Source organism: Typopeltis vanoorti, chromosome 8 (assembly GCF_054136105.1).
Source record: "Typopeltis vanoorti isolate ZY-2024b chromosome 8, IOZ_Tvanoo_1.0, whole genome shotgun sequence".
NCBI lineage: Eukaryota > Metazoa > Arthropoda > Arachnida > Uropygi > Thelyphonidae > Typopeltis > Typopeltis vanoorti.
The window spans coordinates 104829139-104854851 of NC_143556.1; the positions used below are offsets into that span (position 1 = coordinate 104829139).

Consider the following 25713-nt stretch of genomic DNA (forward strand, 5'->3'; position numbering starts at 1 on the left):
AACATATACTCAGAGGTAATTTTTAAAAAGGCATTGGAAGAATGTTCAGAGGGAATCACAATAAATGGAAAGATTGTTAACAACCTATGATATGCAGATGACACCATGCTAATTACAGATAACATCACGGATCTCCAAAAACTCATTGATAGAGTATACATAGAAAGCCAAAGAATGGGAATAAATATAAACATCAACAAGACAAAATACATGTTCATCAGCAAACATCCAGCCTCATCAATGAAAGTGACACTGAATGGGAAAAATATCAATTAAGTGTCAAGGTATAAAAAATCTTGGTTGCTGGCTTAATGAAAAGTGGGATCCTGAAATAGCTATAAAGACAAGGATTGAAGTTGCATGGCAGTCCTTCATGAAAATGAGAACATTATTCTACAATGTCATCAGGAAGGTGAGGGACTTTAGATACTTAGGTTCAACAGTGGAAGAAGATGGAGGAGCTGAGAAGGAAGTGGTATGCAGGATACAAGCGGATTGGAGGTACTGGAGGGAGATGGCTGGAGTGTTATGCGATAAGAAGGTGCCGATCAATCTGAAAAGCAAAATCTATAGGACAGTAGTGAGGCCAGCTATATAGAAAGTTTCTATCTATAGTTTCTATATGCTATAGAAACTGTGGTCCTGAGGAAAAATAACATCAGCAGGATGGAAGTAGCAGAGATGTGGATCTGAGAAATGACTATGTGAGGGGAACAGTTAAAGTTACGAACTTAGGAGCGAAGATACAGGAGGCAAGGTTGAGATGGTTTGGTCTTGTGATGAGGAGGGAGGACGAATATGTGGGAAGAAGGGTCATGCAGATGGATGTGCAAGGAAGGAGGAAGCGTGGATGGCCAAAGAAGAGATGGAGGGAGCTGGTAGAAGAGGACTTGAGGATGAAGAACTTGAATGTGGTGACAGCCCAAAACAGGAGGATGTGGAGGAGACTCATCATCAACAGTGACCCCACTTAAGTGGGAGAAGCTACAGAAGAAGAAGATTCTACAATAAAGAACTAAACATGGAAGTCAGATGCCAAATGCTGAAATGCTATGTCTGGTCTATTCTGCTCTATGGAGTTGAAACATGAACACTGAAGGTGACAACCATCAAGAAAATTGAAGCCTTTGAGATGTGGCTATACAGAAGAATGCTAAAGATATCTCGGACAGAAAAAATTACCAATGAAGATGTCTTAAAATCCATTGGCAAAGCTAAAGATCTTGTACAAATAATCAAGAAACGAAAAACATCATATCTTGGCCACATCATTCTCATGATGTGGCCAAGATATGATGTTTTTCTATGATATTTTATATGATAAGATACAACATCAAGACGTGGACAGGAAGGAGCAGCATACAACTGCTCAGATTAATGCAAGAATGCAGTTTGTTTGCCAAGATGGTCGCTGACCTTTGATAGAAGATAGCACCATAAGAAGAAAATCATACAACACCTTAACATAATGAGAAAATATATATGAAATTTATATAATTCATGAAAGTTGTGTCCATTAATAAAATTGCCTTATATGTATTCTGTGACATTATGAAATATTGTGATTTGAATACAAACTTTGAGTTATATAAACTAAAGATGGGGAAAAAAAAAAAAAAGAGGACTACTTGCAAAAAATTAGTAAAATAAAAATTCACTCACCCCTCTTTGTGATCCTCACATTCAATTTTGAATTCCCACCTTTCCAAAGTTTTTTTAGTCTCAGTACTACTTATTACAAGCACTAAACGACTAACTTGTCTAGTTAACAACAATTCTATGGAGGAAAAAAAAGTTCATGTTATTTTATATAACAGAATTTCACTTTTTTTCATAGATTATCCCAATTCATTTTTTTTTTTTGTTATCTAATTACTAACAGGGAAACCAGATTAATTCAATATCAGATAATAGTAACCTACACAATTTAGAATTTAATATGACTGTGTATTTAAGCTTGGACATTCACCTTAATAATCTTTATAGCCCAATGGAATGCAATGGATGTCTAAAAATAATTAAAGCTAATCTGATTACTGAACTTTTAATACTGTGCCTTTTCCCATAAAGGCACTGTTAAGGAATCAACAACCCCAATTCATAATAATGCCATTATGAAAGTATTATCAATCAGCTAAATAATGTGCCACAAAAAAAGATTTAGATGGCAGACAGTTTCTATAACATGCTATAAGACCTCCAGCTTGCTTTCTTGTTTGAGGCCTGAAGTGGCTTGAAAAAACATGCCAAGGCTCCAATAAAGCAGGCTTGTTTTCTTGAACGATGCTTCCAAAGCTGCCATTAAAAAACAGGTAATACAAAATAGAATGTAAAAAAGATTGAGAGATCACTGAATTTTAAGTGATATCTTCTCAAAATCTTATTTTTAAGTGTTCCTGGATATTGCTGGTCTTGTGAAGTCACAGGCTATAACTGAGGTGTGGTTGTGTAGGTATATAAGAAGCTGGAGATTATAACAGTAATGTCAATGATGGAAAGAGAGGCCTAGGATCTCTTAAATCTTTGACAACTTCTTATGAGGCAGAGTTATTTCAAATTTGTATTCATTTTTTTTATAACAATGAAGTCAGAACAGTCATAATGGTGTCAGATGCTTTTTTCGATTTTCTTTTCTCTTAGTGCTAACTGTTTTGCAAGCATGGATGAAACATACCAGCTGGCAGAGACTACTTATCCTAAGACGAGATAGGCATATTTAGGAGAAAAACTGAAGGGTGAACTTACTATGTGGTCTATATGCAGTGCAGATGCTGTGATATATTTTTTTTTTTTTTTTTCCCTGAAAACATTAGTTTCTCTGGGAATCATCATTATCAAAATTCTTGATATGTATCCTCAGGGGATGTACAGGATAATTATGATAGTACTATATGAATAAATTACACCTTGCTTACTTCCAATTAACAATTTCCCTCCAAATTAATCTGTTATCTGTCAAGACTCCAATAACATCAGCTCTTATATTTCCATCTTTTAAGGCACTTTTTGCTATGTCAATCCATCTACATCTTAGTCTTCCTCTGGGTCTTTATCCTGCCAACTTGTCAAAAAACACTTCTTTTGCTAATCTTTCCTCTCCCATTCTATTTAAGTGATCATACCACCTGAGATGTGTTCTATTAACACATTCCTGAATGCTAACAATGGCAAATTCTTACTTAATATCCTCATTTTTAATGTGATACTGCCATTAATGCCATCTGTTCACTCCACTAATCTTTTTCAGAACACTCATATCAGAGGCCTCCAGTCTTAGATGAAGTGCTTTATTTCTAACTCAGCTGAGATTCGAAAGTTAAAATTGGTTTGAACACAGTCTTGCATACAATTAATTTAGTGCTTTGACTAATTTCTTTCTTATTCCATATAAATGTATATATATTTACATTTTTGTAGGGAATAATTATTGGAAAGTTTGAAGAAGTGTATGTATATATATAAAATGTGGTGTGTTTAGGATCCTGATAGCGTAATAGTTAAGTGGCACCCCCAGAGCTCCACATAAGTTAACCATTGGCACTTGGTTTTAATTAGTTGTATTTTAATTTTTTATTGATTATTCTTCTATACTGAAGTTAGTTTGATGTACAAACTATAATATATGTAACACACTGGTGTCAAAAACCTAAGGACAAACACTATTTCTGAATATTACAACAGCAAATTCAGATGAATCAGTTTGTGGCAATTTGTATAACTGATGATTTCGAGTAGAAAGGTACACATTAAAATTTTCAAATCTCAAACAAAAGGAATCATGGGGGTAGCACTCAGAGTAAAAGGTTGTAATAAATGAATTGGGTTTGATGGAAGTTCTTTTCATGAAGGAATAAAACTGCAAACCTGGATGTCTTGTATTGTCTCAAATGCATCATCTAGATCAGACATGGCCAACCTCATTTTATACGAAGGTCAATATATGATGAGTGGTAGCGTCATAGGCTGCACACCTTTAGACAGAACTTAAATAAAAATAAACTCTGCTTTTTTTTCAAGGCAATAGTCATATGTATTGAATTACTATATTTGTTAAATCATTTTACTACTGGGAGAACAACATGAAATACTCGATTGATTTAAATATAAGGTTTTAAATTAAATTTAATTACATATTTCTGTTTTTTTTTTTTTTTTTTTTTTTTTTTTTTTTTTTTTTTTTTAACATGTAACACAACTTAATGAGAACACTGTGGGCGTTCATGTGCGGCAACAAGTTCATCAAAGTCAATTTTCTGGTGAAAAAAGTGGTAATACTGCTTACTATCCAAAAATGTTCTAGAAAGGGATGGAATATGGCAGTGCTTTCCAATTACAACTACTGGAAAATGGGACCATGACTAATGAACAATATTGCAACAAAGCTCTTCAAAATTATTTTTGAATGTTCCGTGGTGCTGTAGATGAAGAATTCATTTTTATGGATGAGAGTGTCACGCCATTCATAAGCAGTAGAGATACTTCTGGAGACTGAGGATATTAATCGAATCAAGTGGCCAGCATGCTCCCCAAATCTATCCCAGAACACGTTTGGGACACAATGGGAGATGCATTACTGCTCAAAATTCGCTCCAGAAAACCAACAACCTATCCTTGCTCTGAAGGAGTGGGCCAGTTTGTTTCAAGAACTCCTTAATCACTTGGTGCTAAGCATAGTAAGATGCGAGAGCTGCATCAAAGCTCGAGGTGGACATATTCCATACTGAAATGCCTTTCTGCATAGTTTTCTGTAAGCACTATACATTATTTCCTTAACTACATCCTTAGGAAATTTGTAACTTCTGCCAAAAAATTGCAATTTAATTTGTATGAAATTTATAACACTTTTTTTTGTGTAATATAATTTATTAGTATGCTGGCAATAAATTTATGTTCACATTTGGCTATAGTCACGAAAATTTTTTCATATACAGGTAAAAAATGTAGTTCGTTAGATTTTGGACACCAGTGTACAAACACCTTTTCAAAAAGAATGCTGAGGTCATTCTATGTTTTCTTAACCATAACCCAAAATGAATTATCCATGACCAAAATTTGGATAATTGTTATTAGCACTGTCCTTCATAAATTTCTGGATCCTAATTGGGTAACAACTTACAACATGGAATCCTCGTTGTGCACAAGAAGAAAATCATTATTTATAACATGCAGTTTTAATTTGTTGCATTGAAACTGTTCATTGTTGATTCCTATACAAACCAAAACAATTTAGGTGTTTAATTTTAGTAAAACAGCTTTACTCTGGTTACAGGTTTTATTTCTATAGATTCCTCACAGTTATTTCTACATTAAAAAAAAATTATATAATACTCCCATCTTCCTCACATTCCTGATATTTACCCTCAAGCAGTATGTAAGATACTATGAGAGTACTTTATGATAAGTTTACATTATTACTAACTTCATATCAACAATTTTCCTCTAAAGTAACCCTATTATTTGTCAGGACACCAATATTGTCAGATCTTATATTTTAGTCTTCCAGGGCATTTCAAAAAGAATGCTCTCAAAAAAACAATGTCCACTGCATTAATCCACTTAGATATTTCTCTTCTGCTTGGTCATTTTCCTGCTCTCTATCTAAAACATCTACTTTACCACCCTTTCTTCTTATTCCACCTTGTTTTAATAACCATACAACCCTATCATTCAAAAATTGCTCACAGGTAAATGCTAAACAAAGTCAAGTTCCTTCCTAATAGCTTATTTTATTAATATAATTCCAACAGACATGCCATCAGTTCACTCCCCTAATTTTTCTCAGAACTCTCATATCTGTGGTCTGGTCTTCAATTAACTATTTTATTTCTAACTCAGCTTTAAGATCCATAAGTTAAAATTGGTTCAAACACTCTTGTATATAGCTAGTCTAGTGCTTGGACCAATTTATTCTATGTAAATTTATTTAAATAACTCCCCAACCTTACCAGCCTTGCTTATTTTGTTTTCACAGAACATTGAATATATATTTCTATTGCTGATTTTCATGCCAAATTTGATACAGCAGTCATTCATTTAGTTAAGGAATTCTGCAGACTCATGCTGGATTTATTTAAGAGTATAAAATCATTGCAACAAAGAGCTGAAATTAACATTTCCAATTTGAATATAAGGTTAGGACCACTTTCCTTCATAATGTGATTCACATACTGCAGATGGTGAATAACAGTGAAGACAGTGCACTCGTGTCTTATACCTGATTTTACTCAAACCAGTATCTCTTTCAATTCTAACTGCTTTTTTATGATTTCTTAACCACGTCATCATCAAATTACTGAAATATACTCTCAGAGGGTGTACAACAAGATATTACGATAATGCTAAATAAAAGTTACATCATTACTGACTTCCTATTCATAACTTCTCTCCAAATTAATCTGTTATCTATCAAGACTCCAATATTATCAGATTTTATATTTTTCTCTTCTATGGCACTTCTGACTGAATCAATCAATCAACCTTGAACTTGATCTTCTTCTGGATCTTTTTCAATCTTGGCATCAAACACCTGTCTTGATAACCTTTCCTCTCCAATGTAACAAAAAACCACATTAGATTACCCTAGCTTACATATTCTCGAACGCTAACTATGTCAGATTCCTGTTAAATGTCTTCATTTTTAATATGATTCTGCCATTCATACACAGGTCCCTTACTTTTCCCAGAACTCTCATATTTTTGGTCTCTAAACTAGTTCAAATACTGTCTTGTTCTACTGCTAGTTTAGTGTTTTGGATAATTTCTCTCTTATTCCACATAAATTTATTCAGCTGGCTCCCAACCTTACCAGCTTTGCTAATTCTGCTGTCTATTTCCATATTTAATTTGCATCTCCACTAAAAATTAAAATTGTTCTATGAATTCTTCATTCAGGATGCAGCTCATGTTTTCAAAGTTTTTGCCTATTTTCATTGTCTTTTTATTACTGATTTTCATAGGAAATTTATTACGGCAGATGTTCAATTTAGTCAGAGCGCAAACTTGTACTGGATTTATTTAATAGTATCATATTCATCAACATAAAGTAAAGAGCTGGGATTAACATCTTCAATTTGGTAATACCACTTTTCATAATGTGATCCATATTGATAATGGATAACAGTGGAGATAATGTGTACCATTGTCTCACACTTGATTTAACATCAAACCATCTTTCTGTACCTCCTTCAATTCTGACTGCTAACTTACAACTCAAATACAGACTAAGGACTGTTTGCTATAATGTTCCAATTCCACTATACAACTATAGCATTTTGAACAGCTTTTTCTTGGCACCATATCATATGCCTTTTTCTGACCAACAAAGCTTAAATACAGATTCTCATTATATTCCTGTGATTTCTCAACTATTTGTGTTAAATAGTTGAGAAATGTATATGGCCTGAATCCAGCTTTGCCCTCCAAAGGAAAATTTGATTCTGAACAGCAGTGCTTTGGCTTTAACCTAACTTGTTCTTTTCTTTCTCTTAGAAAAATTTTCTTAATCCCTTCTGAAGCATGTTTGCATAAATCTTTCCCAGAACACTCAGGAGGAAAATTCCTCTGTAATTCTCACTGTTTTAATTTCTATTTTTATGGATACTATGAGAATTTTACTCCAACAAACTAGAATTTGTCTTTCAGACCATGTCCTCTGATTATTCAGTGCAGTCACTGTAAAACTCTGCTTGATGTTTGAGCATTTCTATTTGAATAATGCTAAAACGGTCTTTACCAATGAACAGCCTGTTCATCGGTAAAGAATTCTAAAAAAGATAAGTGCTATTTTGCTTGCATTTTAGTTTATTTATTGTTTATTTTTAATAGTTTAGTGTAAACATGTGTGTTGGACTTTGTTACTCACTTTTTTTTTTTTACTGAAATTCTGAATCTTGTCTTGAACAGAACAAAATGGCAGTACAAACAAGATCTGCATATAGTGCAGCATGAAGATCAATGCTATTAACAATGTAGCCTTTTCAAAAATGGTTCAATGCTGTGAGACTTAAGGATGAAAATTAGTGTAAATGCAAGTGCAAAAGATTGCGTGAATAGCAGAACAAAAGCTAACGAAACTAGAGAGAATGAAGAAATGAAAGTATTGTAACGCCCAAACTTCGTAGAGCTGACCTTGGCAATGTGCCAAGAATAACCAAATCATACTGAAGGGGAGAGAGAGAGAGAAATAAAGGATGTATGAATTGGTCACCAACACGTGAAATCACGTGCTTTACAAGTAAATTTTTAAAGTTGTACAAACAAAATATTACCACTTTAAGAACTACAATTTTCATAAAAGAAAAGCAAATTTTCCAACGTATAATAAACAACCGTCTCACGAAATGCATTGATTACCCTAATATCGGAATGGATTCTCCTTTTCACGTGCGCAGATGTCGAAGGGTCTCGCATCTGTGGGCATACAGCAAGTGATATGGAAGTGAAAGGAAGTAGGAATGAGGAAACAGAAGAAAGGTATGGCAGAATGAGAGGGAGCAAGACAACAGGAGCAACAAAGAGTGAAATTGAAGAAAGCACAGCTCAAAATGAAAAATGAAATGAGGAATATGCAAAGCAATATTAGATGTTTAGTAAGAAAAAAAAAGTGATGAATGATGCAAGAATAGAAGTGTATGAAGATTTATTAATACAGGTTTCATTAATGAAAGAGTCCATAGGGAGGGAGAATGAACAAGATAATTCTTGCTTTAGATATGAGGAGGAAATGAGGTGGAGAGTTAGTGGTGTTGTATGAGCCAATGATTAAGTCAGACATAAGGAGAATGTAAGGATGGATATCAGAAGGTTACTGAAGAGAGTGAAAGATAACAGTATAGTGGATGAAACTGTCAGTGTGATGCCAAGGTATGACAACGAGTTGAGACAGAGCAAGAATCATGAATAGAATGCTGGCAGAGTTATGTGAGGAGAAGGAAGTACAGTTTGTAGATATGCAGCATATATTTCAAGGAAGAATACATTTGTACAAAAGTGATGGATTGAATAGCTTTGTAGTGAGTGAACTGGAGAAACTGTTGCTAGAAGGAAGTGCAGTGAGTGATGCAAGCAAGAGATCAGAGGAATTAAGAGGTGCAGTGAAAGATAAAGAGTGGAACAGATGAGACTGAAGTGTTTGGCAATGGAAACAGTGGTAGTATGAGAGATGATGAGAGAATGGGAATGCAAGAGGAATAGGAAAATGGAGGAGTCAGGAGTGGATGGGGGAGACAGCATAAGGAGAGTGGATGTTGGAAGTAGTAATGATATGGTGATGAAGAATGTGTATACAGGAGATCAGCATAGGAAAATGGAATGGGATGTGAGGCAAATGGTTGAGACTGAGGAGATACATGAGGATAAGCAGTGATGAAGGTGACCAGGAAAGAGCAGGTGTGATGAGGAAATCACAACCAACAGGTGGTTTGGGTAGGACTGGTTATAGACTTAAAAGTGAAATACTGTGTTTGATGAGAATCAGAAATAAGGGAGATGAATATTGTTTCACTGACTGAGTTTATCCCCACCAAAAATTGTTAGAGTAAGTGATACTTGGTTGAATGAGGATATCCTGATGAGGAATAGAAATGGAATGGTACAATGCTTTTGCAAGGAGAGAGAGAGTAAAAGAAGGGAGGGGAGTGCAACCGATGACAGAAGGGGAATTATTATTATTATGCAACACCTCCAGGGAGTCCAAAGACTCATCGAGGGAGAGTGTGCCAACAGCATCGAACGACTGACCCCTTCCAACAACTAACCGTGCTCAAACTTCCTTAACTTTTTGCGAGCCATGTCCATTTAAGGTACATGTGAAAGAGTAAGTGGTTTTGATAATGTGATGTGATGTGGAGGTTGATAGGAAGGGAAGAGATATTTAGATCGATGATGCTATAAGGCCAGGGAACATGGAGAGTGGTGATGAAGACATGTATAAGCAAATTGGGTTAGTTAAGGGATTCTTCATTCCATTCTGTGTTATGTTTTAATCATAACAGCACAGAATGGAATGAAGATATAACATTTGCAAATAAGGAAAATGAATTTCTTGAATTCTTGAGAAACAAATATCTTAGGCAGTATGTAAAGGAGAGCATGAGAGAATCTAGAATTTTAGATCTTATCATTTCATCTCAGAGGATATGAATGTAAGTGAGGTTTTGCACTTCCCTCCAGTTGGTGATAGTGATCATGAGGTGATCGTCTGTGTTGTAGAAGTCTTCATATTTTTCACATGAAGACTTCTGAGAGAAAAGGATACATGTGGAATTACAAGGCTGGTAATTATTATCATTGCAAGACCCCCATGGAGTCAAAAACTCATTGTGGTAAGGGATCTCTTTGTCATACACACACATACACAGTTCGTAATACTGTGCCTTAAAATATATTTAATACATTCAAATTCTCAGCAGGCACCACACTCTCAAAAAATGCATCCCAATCATTCACAACTTTCCATGCAAAAAACTTGCTTTTCACTTCCTTGCTCACACATTCCAGGAATGACTTCTTGTTTTCTCTCAGCATTTTATGAAAAACCTCTTCAAAGTAAATCTTATAACAATCCCTTACCAAGTCTTATGTCTCTATCATATCACACCTCTTCCTTCTCCTCCACTAGATTTTATAAATTGCATCTTCTCAATTTTCTTTATACTTAACATTCCAGAACTACTTTAGTCAATCACCTCTGGACTCTTTGCAATATTTCTTCATCCTTTTGAAAACCAGGTGATCAAATCTGTGCACAGCAGTTCATGTGGCCTAATCAAGGCCTTATACAATGTAAACAGAATCACCTTACTTCTACAAGTCAGTGTCCTCTGCATCATTATCAGAATTCATTGTATAGTCCTCAAACTTTTGGCAATGTGTCATTTAAATTTTAGATCTCTCATTTCCTCCACCTCTAACAACATACCCCTGCCAGGAGTAAATTCTACATCCTATCTGTTTTTCAAATTTTAAAACCTTATATTTTGTAACATTGAACTAGCATCCCCACTCCCATGCCCTTCCACTCCGTCTATTCAAGTCTTCTTGTAAGGCCATCTCCATTCAAATCTTTCCCAATATCATCAACATAAGTTAAACATTCACTCAGTGTATTCAAGTCCTCAGATGGTTTGAAACTACCTAGGTAATCACTTTATGGCATTCATCAACTGGAGGGAGATTTGACACCTCATTTATAATATCAATATCCTCTGATAAGATGATAAAATCCAAGACCTTTAATCTTTGTGCAACCTCTGTTACATTACTGTCTGAGGTAGTTGTCACTCAAAAACATGAGAAATAAATTTTCTTTACTTCCAGTTACTATCTCATCATCCCAATCTATATTACCATAATTAAAATTATCCATAATGATCACTCTTTCCTACCTACTTGGCTAATTTGCTAATACATTTTATGGTAATTAACTGCCACATTACCAAGTTTATAGCAACATCTGCTTAAGTATTTCATTCTGTTTACCACCATCTCGCACCATACTGCCTCAAAACCACTGTCCATATTTCCCTCTTATCTCTATGAAAAATATACCTTCCATCTCTATTTCTTCAGGATGTCATCCTCACCCAACCATATCTCACTTATTTCAACAATTTTTAGGTGAATGAAGTCAATCAATGCAACCATTCCATTTCCTTTGTTTCTGATACTTCTAACATTAGTATACACACAACAGCACATTGCTGGATCTATAATAAATTTCACTGATACCATTTATTATATGCAACTTCTCCTTCCTAGAACCATTTCTTTTTATCCTTACTTACCCAGAACCTTCAACACCAACAGTTCTCTCCCCCATATCCCAAACCATCCTATTCCTTTGCCTACATCCACATTCACTTCCTCTTTGAGTATTGACCTTTCTCATGCTGTGTCCCCCACCCCGTCTCTCCATTTCCTTGTCTTGAACACCTGTTCTCTCATTCTCTACACTAAATTACTCACTTCTCTATTCATAAACACCACCTCAATCCCTTCTTCCTCACTTTTCCACTTTTTCCCATAACTTCTTACTTGCTCCGATTCATTCCCTGCACTCATTACTCACTTACAGCAGCCTCTCCAAACGGTTTCACAAGAAAACCATTCAAATGCAATCCATCACTCTTATACAGTTCAGTTTGCACTTCAAACTCATTCCACACATTAATGAACTGCACTACTTTCTTTTTTACACTTTTCTGCTAACATATCATTCATAATCCTTACTCTCCACCTCATCTCATCACTGGGCAACACACCGACTACTTTTCCTATCACACTATTGATAACCAGTGTTGCATTCTCCTTATTATCAGTATAGCATTTTTTCCCTACTACCACCTCTTTTTGTTTGCTTACTCTCATATCCAATACCTTAATTGCTCTATTCATATTACCTCAGAGAAAAACAAATATTTTATATCTTCTCATTTACCACACCTCTAATAATCTAATCCCCATACAATGCCATTCACGTCTTTCATTACCTCTTTCATACCAACATTTTTCATCTCCACCTTCTTTACCCTTACATACATATCTACAATTCTCTTCATTTCACTTCACATCTGCTTTATCTCTTGCTTCATCTTCATCAATTCAGCTTTCAAATTGAGTCATTTTTTTGCTATCATTCACTATTGCTATCTTATCACCTGTCATAAGCTTGTTCGCCATCAATCCCACTCACCATCTTAACATTAATTGCACTCTGTTTATCAATGTCATTATTGCAAGCCTTATCATCAATAGAACTCTTTTCCTTGCTATCACTTCCACACGCTTTCCTAAGTCACACAATCTTCCTCAACAGCCATTTCATTTATGATGCCATGTTCCCTACTCACATTTAAACAAGCCTCATGGTTCCACCAGCATACTGCACCTCTGATTGCAGTTTGGGTACTGGAGAGGTTAGTGAGAGCTAGGATATAAGAGTGGGTTGATAACAGCAGTTATTCTCTGTGTTTGTCAGCATGGTTTGTAAAAGGGAGGTTATGGTTTACCAACTTGCTTATGTACTATAACAAGGTGATGAATGTATTGGACAAGGGAGATGCATATACAGTGATATACTTGGATTTTGCAAAGGTTTTTAGATTGTCATACTAGTTGGTAACCAAATTGGAGCAGATGGGATTGGATAATAGATTAGTCAGAGTTGGATAGGCAAGTGGCTCAGATAGGTATCCACAAGTTGTGCATGGGGGGGGGGGGGGGATGTCTCCTGAAAGTGGAAATTTCAGTGTGATGTGTAGGTACCACTGTTATTTAATTTGTGTGTTAATGATACCAGAATTGGATTAACTGGTGATATAATACAACTATTTAGAGATGATGTAAAACTGAGGAGAGTGATGATGATGAATAAAATATATGAATGGGGAAAGTATGGAATTGTCAGTTGAATGTTACAAAGTGCAAGGTTCTGAAATTTGATAGGCAACAATGGGATGAAGTATACACTTGGTGGGGAAGTTGAGAAGACAAGAAACCTTGGAGTAGTTGTGGACAAGGATGTGAAGTTCAGATGTCACACTGCACAAGTTGTGAAGTCAGATTATGGCAATGGTGCAGAGAACCTTACTCTGCAGAAATAGAGGTTACGGTTACACTACATAATTATTATTTTGAGCAACTCCAAGGAGTCGACAGACTCATCGAGGGAGGACCTAACATCATTTCAAGAACAACAATTCAACATTCACACAGTATCTCTCATACCTTACCTTGAACTCATTCACAGTCATAGCACCCACAACAGACTCTGGCAGCTTATTCCACTCATTCACCACTCTCCAAGTAAAAAACCTAGCTCTAACACCCTTGCTAACCACATTCTTGCCCGGCTTCCATGTATGGCCCCTAGTCCTCCCACCACCAGTCCTATTCTCAAAAATATCTTCTGAATTAATTTTATAGAAACCATTCAGTAATTTGAAAGTCTCAATCATATCACCCCTTTTCCGCCTATCAACCAATTTTTGCAACCCAAAAATTTCAACCTGTTCTCATAAGGTTCGTTCCATAGACCTGCTATTATCTTGGTCACTCCCCTCCACCTCCTCCCCATCAAGAAGAAACCCTGGTGCCCATATCTGGGCACAATAGTCTAGATGGAGTCTTATCAAGGCTCGATACAGAGGAACAATAACTTGTTTGTCTCTACTTGTTAAAGTATTTTTCAGAAACCAAGTGATTTGATGAGCTGATTTAGCCACATTTGCAATGTGCCCCCCCCCCCATACACTGTTTGAATTCCCTATCCACCAACACTCCTAAATCCATGGCCTCAATCTCCTGGAGTATACGGTTCCACCAATGTGATATACTGCTGCTATTCTTTTCACCCCAAAATGCATAACCTTACACTTTGCCACATTAAATCAACATCCGTTTTCCTTAGCCCAGTCCTCCAAACTATCCAAATCATCTTGCAAAACTTTGACATCCTGTGTGCTCACAATTGCTCTCCCCAACTTTGCATCATCAGCAAACAAGTGAACACTTCCTCTCAGATACTTTCCTATATCATTAATGAACAAATTAAAAAGTAGTGGTCCAAGAACAGAACCCTGCGGCACACCACTAGTCACAAGCCAAGTACAAGAAGTAGAGTCTTGAAGGTTATTTTCTTGATCACAAATTAGTAAATAATAATATTTTTTGGTTTACCAATCAAGTGTTGATCAATTTTATTAACTGAACCAACTAGTTTCGCCACACTTATCTGTTGGCATCTTCAGGGCTTACATAGAGGTTCAAACAATCTCACAAATTTCAAAGAGGCAGCCACAGTCGCCTGTTCTACTGTCAACCTTAACAGAAATCAAGGCCTAATACTCCCAGAGATATGGAAAACCCTAATCAGAACCTTAAAAACGGAAGAAATGAACTTTAATACAAACTACAGAAAGTTCCTCAGTAACAGCTAGCTGATCTTGTACACGCGATACGTGTTTCACTCACATTCGATACTATTTCATTTGTAATTATTCTAGTCAGTTTTTTACAGTTACGCATAATTGTGAGATTGTTTACACCTCTATGTAAGCCCTGAAGATGCCAACAGATAAGTGTGGCGAAACTAGTTGGTTCAGTTAATAAAATTGATCAACACTTGATCGGTAAACAAAAATATATTATTATTTAAGAAGTAGAGTCTTTTGGACTCTACTTCTGAATAAACCACTCTCTGGTATCTCTCCATCAACCACCCTCCTATCCATCTCACCAACCCTATATCCATCCCCCATATGCTGCAGTTTACTGATTAGAATTCCATGTGGTATCCTGTCAAAGGATACTGCATTAGCAAGATCCAGTAAAATTACTGTAAACCCATTACTCTTATCCAGTTCAGCCGTCACTGTGTTATAAAACGTGAACAAGTTACTGAGGCATGATCTACAAAAACCATGTTGTCCCCCATACAGTATCCCATTTTCATCTATCCAATCCTGTATTTTTCTCTTGACTAATTTCTCCAAGACCTTGACAACGATTCCCGATATGCTAATCGGTCGGTAATTTGCAACAGCAGTCTTGGAACCTCCTTTATGCAGTGGAACTATTTTCTCCTCTTTCCGCCCCCCTCGGGACTAACCCGGACCCGAGACTCAAATTAAGCAAGATGGTCAAGGGTACAGACAATTCTTTAGCCGCTTCATGTATGACACGAGCTGGTATATCATCCAATCCCACAGATGTATTGACATTGAGGTTTTGTAATACACTACTCACCTCCACTTCATTCACCACAATTTCTGTATAATCTATTGGTTCATTCATTCCTGCAATGTCACCACCTGGATGATATATTCTTGCAAAGTGCTTGCTCAGTAATTCAACTATATCAACTGATTCGGTTACCTCCTTACCATCAGCATTCTTTAAAATCATTCTGCTATATACATTTTTTCTTTTACTTGCAACATATCGAAAAAAAAAACTGTTTGGGATTCTCTTTAGCCTGCATGGCTAATGTTCTTTCATAATCCATTTTTGCTTTTCTTACCACACTCGTTACACTTCTGGCCTGCGCTTTATAGTGTTCATGTTCCTGCCAGTCACCTTTCTCCTTAAATTCCCTCCATGGTTGTTTCTTTTTTTGCAGCTCAAACTTAATGGTGTTATTCATCCATTTAACTCCTACTTGATTTATTATTCGGACTCTAGGTTTACAGTCAGCCACTGCCTCATGCACTATCAACATCTAGCCTTTGCAGTTTTACATGCCATGGCACTGAAGCAATCGAACTCCTAAGCTTGTCATACTTACTAGCCCAATAATTCCACATGTACCCTGTCTTAATTTTAAATTCTACACCTTTAGCCACCTCCCAAGTCAAGACCCTATGATCACTCGCACCAATTGGTGGCAATGTGGTCATATTTGTTACAGCCAAATTCTCAGATGCAATTACTAGGTCAAGCACTCTCTGACCCCTAGTATTTTCCATTACATGCTGTCGCAGATAGTTATCCCTTAATAATCGCATAAAATCCAATTCCTTCCTCCCATGTGACCTCTCCTCCTTCCAATCAATGTTACCATAGTTGAAATCACCCATAATAATTACTCTCCTTCCACTCATTTCTTCTATTTGCTTATGCATACTATCTCCACCATCTATTCCATCACCTGCTCTATAGCAGCACCCAACTGTATATTTTGTTCTGCTAGTTTCAATCTCACACCAAATAGCCTCAAATGTGCTCTTTTCTCTATCCTGCAGTTCCACTTCTATTCTCCTTGGCTGTAGCTCATCAGCTATCATCAATAACACTCCTCCCCCCATTTTATTCTCCCTGTCACTCCTGAACACACCATACCCCCTCACATTCAATCCCACTAGCTATATCATCTTCTGTCAGCCATGTTTCACTAATGCCAATAATCTATGGCCTGGAAGTGCTAACCAAGGCCAAAAATTCTTCCTTCTTGTTCCTAATACTTCTGGCATTAGTATACATGAATTGCAGAAGCCCATTTATCCCATCCCTATTTTTATGCCTTATTCTAACTATCCCATTCTGATTCGTAGTCTTTCGTACTTGCTTGGGCATATTACACACTCAACTGTCTTTCTAAAGTCTGCATATCTACCTACCCCCCCCCTAATAACTAGCTTCCCTGATTCTGCACATCCACTTCCACTACATTCGAATAATGCCTTGATCAGGCTTCTTATGGAGTATTGTGCACACATTTGGTCTCCCGGTTTTCATGGTGATGAGGATAAATTGGAAAGGATCCAGAGAAGACTGACTATGATGGTAACTGGTTATTTGGATGTGGGCTATGAAGACAGACTGAATACAGTGAATACAGTTTGCAAAGCTATATGAATAGGAGGAAGAGAGAGGATGATATGACCGAGACATTTCAGTTGGTAAAGGGTTGTTACCAGGTTAATGTGGAAGAAAGTTTTCATAGAATGAAGTAGAACAAGGAGAAAATCCTGGAAGCTGTATACGGAGGCTGTGAGCAGGTTCTTTGCATGGAGAGTGGTTGGTGAGTAGAACCCTGACATTATAGGAGATTGCAGACATATTAATAAAGTTTAAAGCATGGAGTGATGGGCTTCATGCGTAACAGCATGTGATGGGTCGTAACCCATGGAGGTCTGGTGTCAATATTTACTCCAACTGCCTATCTACATTTCAAGTTTTCATGACTTTTTTCCTACCTCTAGTATTGATATGTACTCCTGTCAGTCACCACTCACTCCGTGAGGAGTGGTGGCCGATGTCAAAAGACCAGTTGGTTCTATGCATTCCTTAAAAGGCTATGTGAAAGAATCAGTTATCTAGCACTGACCTACAATATTATCCTTAAGTGAAATATTGTTAATTCTTCAATAAGTCCTGTCAACTTTTCATCCACAGCAATCCAAGGCTGATATCATGTATGAAGTTTTTAAAAGGATAATTGCCTTTTTCATAACTTACTTAACAAATAATTATCTAAATTACACAAGCGAGATAATTTCTTTAAAAATCATAAAATGTACATCATATTTACCATGTAATTTTTTCAATATTTCTTTAATAAATGCCTTCAGCTTTTCATCCACAGTAACCAGAATACTTAAACCATATTTTTCCATACGTGTAAAGTTTTCAGAGGGATAAATGCCTCTCTGATATAAAATGCTGTTGATACCGTAGTCTAAAAAAAGAAACAAAAATATAATTTATTTTATTAATGAAAAAATAAAAGGTTTTCCTGTAAACCTATAATAAATTTGTACAGTGGGTGGGAATAAGGATTTTTATTTATTTACTATTATTAATTTCATATATTTTTGGTATTTTTTATTTTTAATATAGTCTGGAAACCCTGCTCTAGAGATCAAACATGGAACTTTTTCAAGTCACTTCAGGCCTCCAATAGGTAAAGACTCACTAGGAAATAAAATTCATCTCCCATCTACCCAAAAAGTGTTCATTAATTCTAAAAATAAAATCCAATCATTATTATCTAAGGTATGTATGCATACATACAAACATATCAATCATCCAATCTTGTAGTGCTATATACTTTCCATGCAAAAATCTACTCTTATTCCATTGATTAATACACAGTTCACTTAACTGAGCATCACTATCAGTATACTTATAGAAAAGTTAATCAGTACCATTTTTTTCCATATGTGTACAGTTTCACCAATTGTGGAATCACATTCTTAACTATTGACTACAGTTACAAATAAGCTGAATATCATACAGTAACCAACTATATGATATCCAGCTACACAATTTCCAGTCTGCATATGAATGATGACCTACACCTCAATGAATATGAAGCTGTGTCTGGAGAAAGTGCTATCGGAGAATCCAGAGCTTTTGGAGTAGAAACAGGTGAATGTGTGCTGCCAGGTGAGAAAGATGAGGATGGCCACTGTTATATCTTTTCTTTCTCTTAAGTGTATATTTATTTATTTTATGTTTTATCTTAATTCCTATTTTGTTATACACTTGTTATGATATTATCTCTCATCCCTTTACTTAGCCTTGTATCTTAGCTAAAACCTATTCCTTCAGTGGCCTATCATTCCAATAGATCACGTGTGCAAATCCTACAAACAAAAAGAATGCCTTAGGCTAGGGCCAATTTTCCTTGTTTGCAATTCTGGAGTTAACTCCTTTTCAGAATTAAGAAAAATTTATTTTTTGAAGCTGCACCATCTTAATTCCTATACAAGAGAAATCTCCTTATCAGAGAGTTAACACGATCTTGGAATCTAGTAGTCAAAAAAGTCCTTAAATTACTTTCTTCAATTAGCAGTCTTAACCAGTTCCCCCCAACGGTTGAATTTTTTTTATACAGGTTCTAATTTAAGCAAGCGATGCATTGGTTTGAGAAATCAGGCAATTTACTTAGATAAGAAAACAAGAATGTTTATTCATTCTATGGTATTGTACATAGTAATCAAAGTTATTCTAAATAAAAAAATTTTGTTCATGCAGGTAACACCAATCTATCAGACAAGATCTAATTACAATTAAAGTGTTACACTGAAAGACATCAGCAAATCAAACTGTCCTATTCTCGTTCACTTATCATAAATATGCAAGTGAATAACTACTCAATATCCAAAGATTAGATTATAACACACCGAAAATGATTCAAGGACAATATCTGTTACAATATACTTCTAGAATTACAACAATTTACCACAAGTTAAAGTACTAGAGTCCTGTCATATATTAGCAAGTCCCATCACTTATTACATTAGCACATTAACTCTTCCTAGCTCCATTCACAGTTCAATGGACAATAAAAGTTTTACGTTACTGACCATATGGATTAAACAGGAATTTCCTCTCGATCAATCCTTGCTGACTCTCCTCGGCTAGTTTCCTCGATCTGCTACCTGTTGTTCTCAGATTTTTTCCAACTAGTGATTACGTTCACGAATCACTCCTGTGCCGATGATTGCGATACTACTCTGACAGATAGGTGAGAGTGGTTCTGCATAAAGCTGCAGTCTTCACTGGCAGGTTGGCTGAGCCGCTGCTATGCCTGGACCGGACCGCTACCTGACTGCGTGGCAGTCGTTGACTATCGTTCTTCCCATCCGCATGAACGACTTCTACCGGAACCCGAAGCCAAGGGGAGAGAGGCAACCAAGAAAAAAGCCCCAAGTTTGCACTGCCAAATCTTTTATATCACTCATGGCTGCCCTCTCCCTACTATGTCACTGATTGCTGATAGTACCTAACCGTCTTGCACTCCGTGCTATCGGAGAGAAGATAGCACTCGTGTGCTATCTTCTCTCCGATATGTCTCCCACATGGGTGTCTTGCACGTGCCTCGGACTTCGCATTGCGATTGTCTGGGGTTACATTTATAAGCCGATTAAGCTAATGAACTTTGCTCTAACTTTCTTGTTCCAATGTAACCTTTACAAAGACTTATGATTCTTGTCTGTTATTTACAGGACAGTTTACAATATAACACATACAAAATTTCATTAAGAAAGTATTATTACATTATTTACAAAAATCACTTACACCTATGTACAAGCATTTCTTTTGGGAAGTTTTTGTATCTTAGTTAAATCCCGAATGAAATGCCCAATAATAAATTAAACCTTTCATTCCAGATTTAACACACTGAAGTATCTTATATTCATTGCACTGGGATTATCAAACTACAAAGATACTTAGGGATTTAACAGATATTGAATGCATATAGAGTAAAAATCAGAAGCTTCAGAAATATGGGAGAGGAATTAATCAAAAATTGTAAGCATCAGTAAGATTTGCATGTAGGAAGCTTAAGTATTTGTTAAATATTCATATTAACTTTTTTTATGATGTTGACTTGAAACCACAAGTAAAAACAAGCATTCTAATTTATTATAATACTGATATTTCATTGTATAAGAAAATAAACCCTTATCACAGAACACTACTATCAAGTAATTGTGGAAACAATTCAAAACTGTAATGCTCAATAGAACTAACATTCTATCGTGACACACTCAACACCAGATTTAAGCTACAACACTACTCTAACCTTAGTCTAGTTACTCTACATTGATCATGTGCCTAGTATCTGAATGGTGGTGCAAACACATTAAATTCACTGAAAATATATCTAAACTGCCATCCAAGTATTCACTTTGCTATACATATATAAAAAAAAAAAAGAACAAAAAAAAAGAATGAACTCTCTGCCCTTCTTAGATTGTCTTTCATATGTATTATGCATATAGAACAACACACACACCCATAAACGGTTGCATCATTACCTAAAAATATGGTATCATTAAAAAGCCAGTGTTTTTCAATGACATATCTCTTGACACAGAACTCAATAACCTACATGATACTTTAAGCTAATGAATACAATCCCTACAAATCAACAAAAATATCACAGGCTCTCCAAATCTTCATGAGATGCAAGATAAAATTCCCATTCCATTTCCATTTATTATATCTAGTGTATGTCTGAAAAGATATGAAAGAGTGTAAAATAAATATTTTTCGCATCAATTTTAAACATAAGTAATATATAATCTTTATCCATTCTCCTAAGGATGAAATTCTATTCTTGGAATACATCCAGAAATGCATTTAGTGGTATGGTCTTTACCTGCTTTATGCCAGGTTTGATTCTTGTAACACTACAGTACAACACAAAAACTGTTACAAGTTTTCGAAACTATTTTTTAAGTCAACAGGAGCAATGAAGTAGTATCCAAATGCCAACAGCTATGTGAATGTATTAATTTTAAAATTTCTGAGAATCATTTTAAAACCACCATAAGACCAAAGCTGTACACTAATTCAGTCCAACAGGGAGGGAACAATAATAGGATATCAGTCGTAAGTTATGTCAATTATATTTTGGAACTCATCATCAACAACCATGGGTCCAATGCCCGTAGGTATCTGATGCCATCTTGATATGATTCTTCCATTGCATTCTATTTTGTGCAAGATGACTCAATTTGTGTATAGAGTTTCCGTACCATTTGACAATGTCATCTCCCCATTCTCAGTTTGGTCTTCTTTTTTGTTCTTTCCTTTAATCATCATTTTGGAACTACTTGATTATAAGTGCCATATGTTTTCTGGCAGGATGCTGATTTGAAATCCAACAAAATATCAGCAGCTCAATACATTATATTTATTTTGTTCTTGTTAAGATGTGAGTCAACAGAGTAAAAAGATAACATAAAATAGCAAGAATGTTCAGTAGACAAAATATAATTGCTATTTTATTTTAAAGGATGAAAAAAAAGAACAGAATTAAAGGAAGGACACTATTCATGACAGCAGTACTGTTAGTGTCATGACAAGAAGGCAACAGTACAATCATGGAAGAATTTAAAATATAAACATAATACTTTTGCTATAGTATATAACAAAACATAAGAGAAAGCTTTATCATGAAAATCAGAAAACTGAAGATCAAATAGTATCCAATGAAAGACCAAATAAAGCACTATAAGAAAGGGAAAAGAAAGGATTGTCTCTATAATTGAGAAAAATTTCAATATACTGTTAGTTATTTACATTTCTACGTGAACTTCTCAATTAAGTGAAATGTTGCCATTTAAGCATTTTATTAATTTAATAAAATGCAAGAGGTCCACAGATTTTTATTTATTTTAACCCTGTCAATGCCAAACTGAATATATGTTTAATATTATTATTCCAGGCAACTGCAAGGAGTTGACAGACTCATCGAGGGAGGCCCTAACATCATGTCAAGAACTATTCGACATTCACACAGTATCTATCATACCTCACCTTGAACTCATTCACGGCCGTAGCACGCACAACAGGCTCTTGCAGCTTATTCCACTCATTAACCACTCTCCAAGTAAAAAAACCTAGCTCTAACACCCCTGCTAACCGCATTCTTGCCCAGCTTCCATGTATGGCCCCTAGTCCTCCCAGCACCAGTCCTATTCTCAAAAATATCTTCTGGATTTATCTTATAGAAACCCTTCAGTAATTTGAATGTCTTAATCATATCACCCCTTTTCTGCCTATCGACCAATTTTTGCAACCCACAAATCTTCAACCTGTTCTCATAAGGTTCATTCCACAGACCTACTATCATCTTGGTGATTCGTCCCTGTATCCTATCCACCTCCTCCCCATCAAGAAGAAACCCTGGCACCCATATCTGGGCACAGTAGTCTAGACGGGGTTTTATCAAGGCTCGATACAGAGGAACAATAACTTGTTTGTCTCTGCTTGTTAAAGTATTTTTCAGAAGCCAAATGATTTGATGAGCTGATTTAGCCACATTTACAATGTGCCCCCCCATACACCGTTTGAATTCCCTATCCACCAACACTCCCAAATCCATGGCCTCAATCTCCTGGAGTACGGTTCCACCAGTGTGATATACTGCTGCTATTCTTTTCACCCCAAAATGCATAACCTTATACTTTGCTACATTAAATTGCCATCCATTTTCCCTAGCCCAGTCTTCCAAACTATCCAAATCACCTGTAAAATTTTGACATTCAGTGCACTCACAATTGCTCTACCCAACTTTGCATCATCAGCAAACAAGTGAACACTTCCTCTCAGATCCTTTCCTATATCATTGATGAACAAATTGAAAAGTAGTGGTCCAAGAACAGAGCCCTGCACCACACCACTTGTCCCAAGCCATCTTTTGGACTCAACTTCCGAATAAACCACTCTCTGGTATCTCTCCATCAACCACCCTCCTATCCATCTCACCAACCCTATATCCATCCCCATATGCTGCAGTTTACTGATTAGAATTCCATGTGGTATCCTGTCAAAGGCCTTAGCAAGATCCTGTAAAATTACTGTAAACCCATTACTGTTATCCAGTTCAGCCGTCACTGTGTTATAAAACGTGAGCAAGTTACTGAGCATGATCTACCCTTCACAAAACCATGTTGTCCCCCATTCAGTATCCCATTTTCATCTATCCAATCCTGTATTTTTCTCTTGACTAATTTCTCCAAGACCTTGACAACGATTCCCGATATGCTAATCGGTCGGTAATTTGCAACAGCAGTCTTGGAACCTCCTTTATGCAGTGGAACTATTTTCTCCTCTTTCCACCCCCCCTCGGGACTAACCCGGACCCGAGACTCAAATTAAGCAAGATGGTCAAGGGTACAGACAATTCTTTAGCCGCTTCATGTATGACACGAGCTGGTATACCATCCAATCTCACAGATGTATTGACATTGAGGTTTTGTAATACACTACTCACCTCCACTTCATTCACCACAATTCCTGTATAATCTATTGGTTCATTCATTCCTGCAATGTCACCACCTGGATGATATATTCTTGCAAAGTGCTTGCTCAGTAATTCAACTATATCAACTGATTCGGTTACCTCCTTACCATCAGCAATCTTTAAAATCATTCTGCTATATACATTTTTTCTTTTACTTGCAACATATTGAAAAAAAAATGTTTGGGATTCTCTTTAGCCTGCATGGCTAATGTTCTTTCATAATCCATTTTTGCTTTTCTTACCACACTCGTTACCCTTCTGGCCTGTGCTTTATAGCGTTCATGTTCCTGCCAGTCACCTTTCTCCTTAAATTCCTTCCATGGTTGTTTCTTTTTTTGCAGCTCAAACTTAATGGTGTTATTCATCCATTTAACTCCTACTTGATTTATTATTCGGACTCTAGGTTTACAGTCAGCCACTGCCTCATGCAAACACTTCCTAACAGCGTCCCATACACTATCAACATCTAGCCTTTGCAGTTTTACATGCCATGGCACTGAAGCAATCGAACTCCTAAGCTTGTCATACTTACAGCCCGATAATTCCACACGTACCCTGTCTTAATTGCAAATTCCACACCTTTAGCCACCACCCAAGTCAAGACCCTATGATCACTCATACCAATTGGTGGCAATGTGGTCATATTTGTTACAGCCAAATTCTCAGATGCAATTATTAGGTCAAGCACTCTGACCCCTAGTATTTTCCATTACATGCTGTAGCAGATAGTTATCCCTTAATAATCGCATAAAATCCAATTCCTTCCTCCCATGTGTCCTCTTCTCACTCCAAGCAATGTTACCATAGTTGAAATCTTCCATAATAATTACCCTCCTTCCACTCATTTCTTCTATTTGCTTGTGCATACTATCTCCACCATCTTTTTCATCACCTGGTCTATAGCAGCACACAATTGTATATTTTGTTCTGCTAGCCACAACCTCACACCAAATGGCCTCAAATGTGCTCTTTTCTCTATCCTGCAATTCAACTTCTATTCTCCTTGGCTGCAGCTCATTAGCTATCATCAACAATACTCTTTCCCCCATTTTATTTTCCCTGTCATTCCTGAACAAATATAGCCATCACATTCAATCGCACTAGCTATATCATCTACAGTCAGCAATGTTTCACTAATGTCAATAACATGTTTTCTGAAAGTACCAATCATGGCCAAAAATTCTTCCTTCTTGTTCCTAATACTCCTAGCATTAGTGTACATGAATTTCAGACCCCCATTAGCCTCATCCCTACCTTGATGCCTTATACTAACTATCCCACTCTGATTTGTTGCCCTTATTCGCTTGGGCAGTTGAGTGTATGTATTATACTCATTCATACACTCAACTGCCTCCCTAAGGTCTTCATATCTACCCCCCCCCCCCACTTTAATAAATCTAGTTTCCCTGATTCTGGACATCCACTTCATTCAACAACACTTTTTCAAGTCT

General features: G+C 36.3%; 1 protein-coding gene across 1 annotated transcript in view; it reads right to left on the reverse strand.

The window, feature by feature from the left end:
• Nucleotides 1–25713, reverse strand: part of mad2 (mitotic arrest deficient 2) — a 99548-nt gene that overhangs the window by 36073 nt on the left and 37762 nt on the right. Inside the window, exons 2-3 of the mRNA XM_090396867.1 lie at nt 18029–18175; nt 1663–1777 (exon numbers count right to left, since the gene is read on the reverse strand). Coding sequence (XP_090252993.1) covers nt 1663–1777; nt 18029–18175 — 262 coding nt within the window. The remainder of the gene's footprint in view (nt 1–1662; nt 1778–18028; nt 18176–25713) is intronic.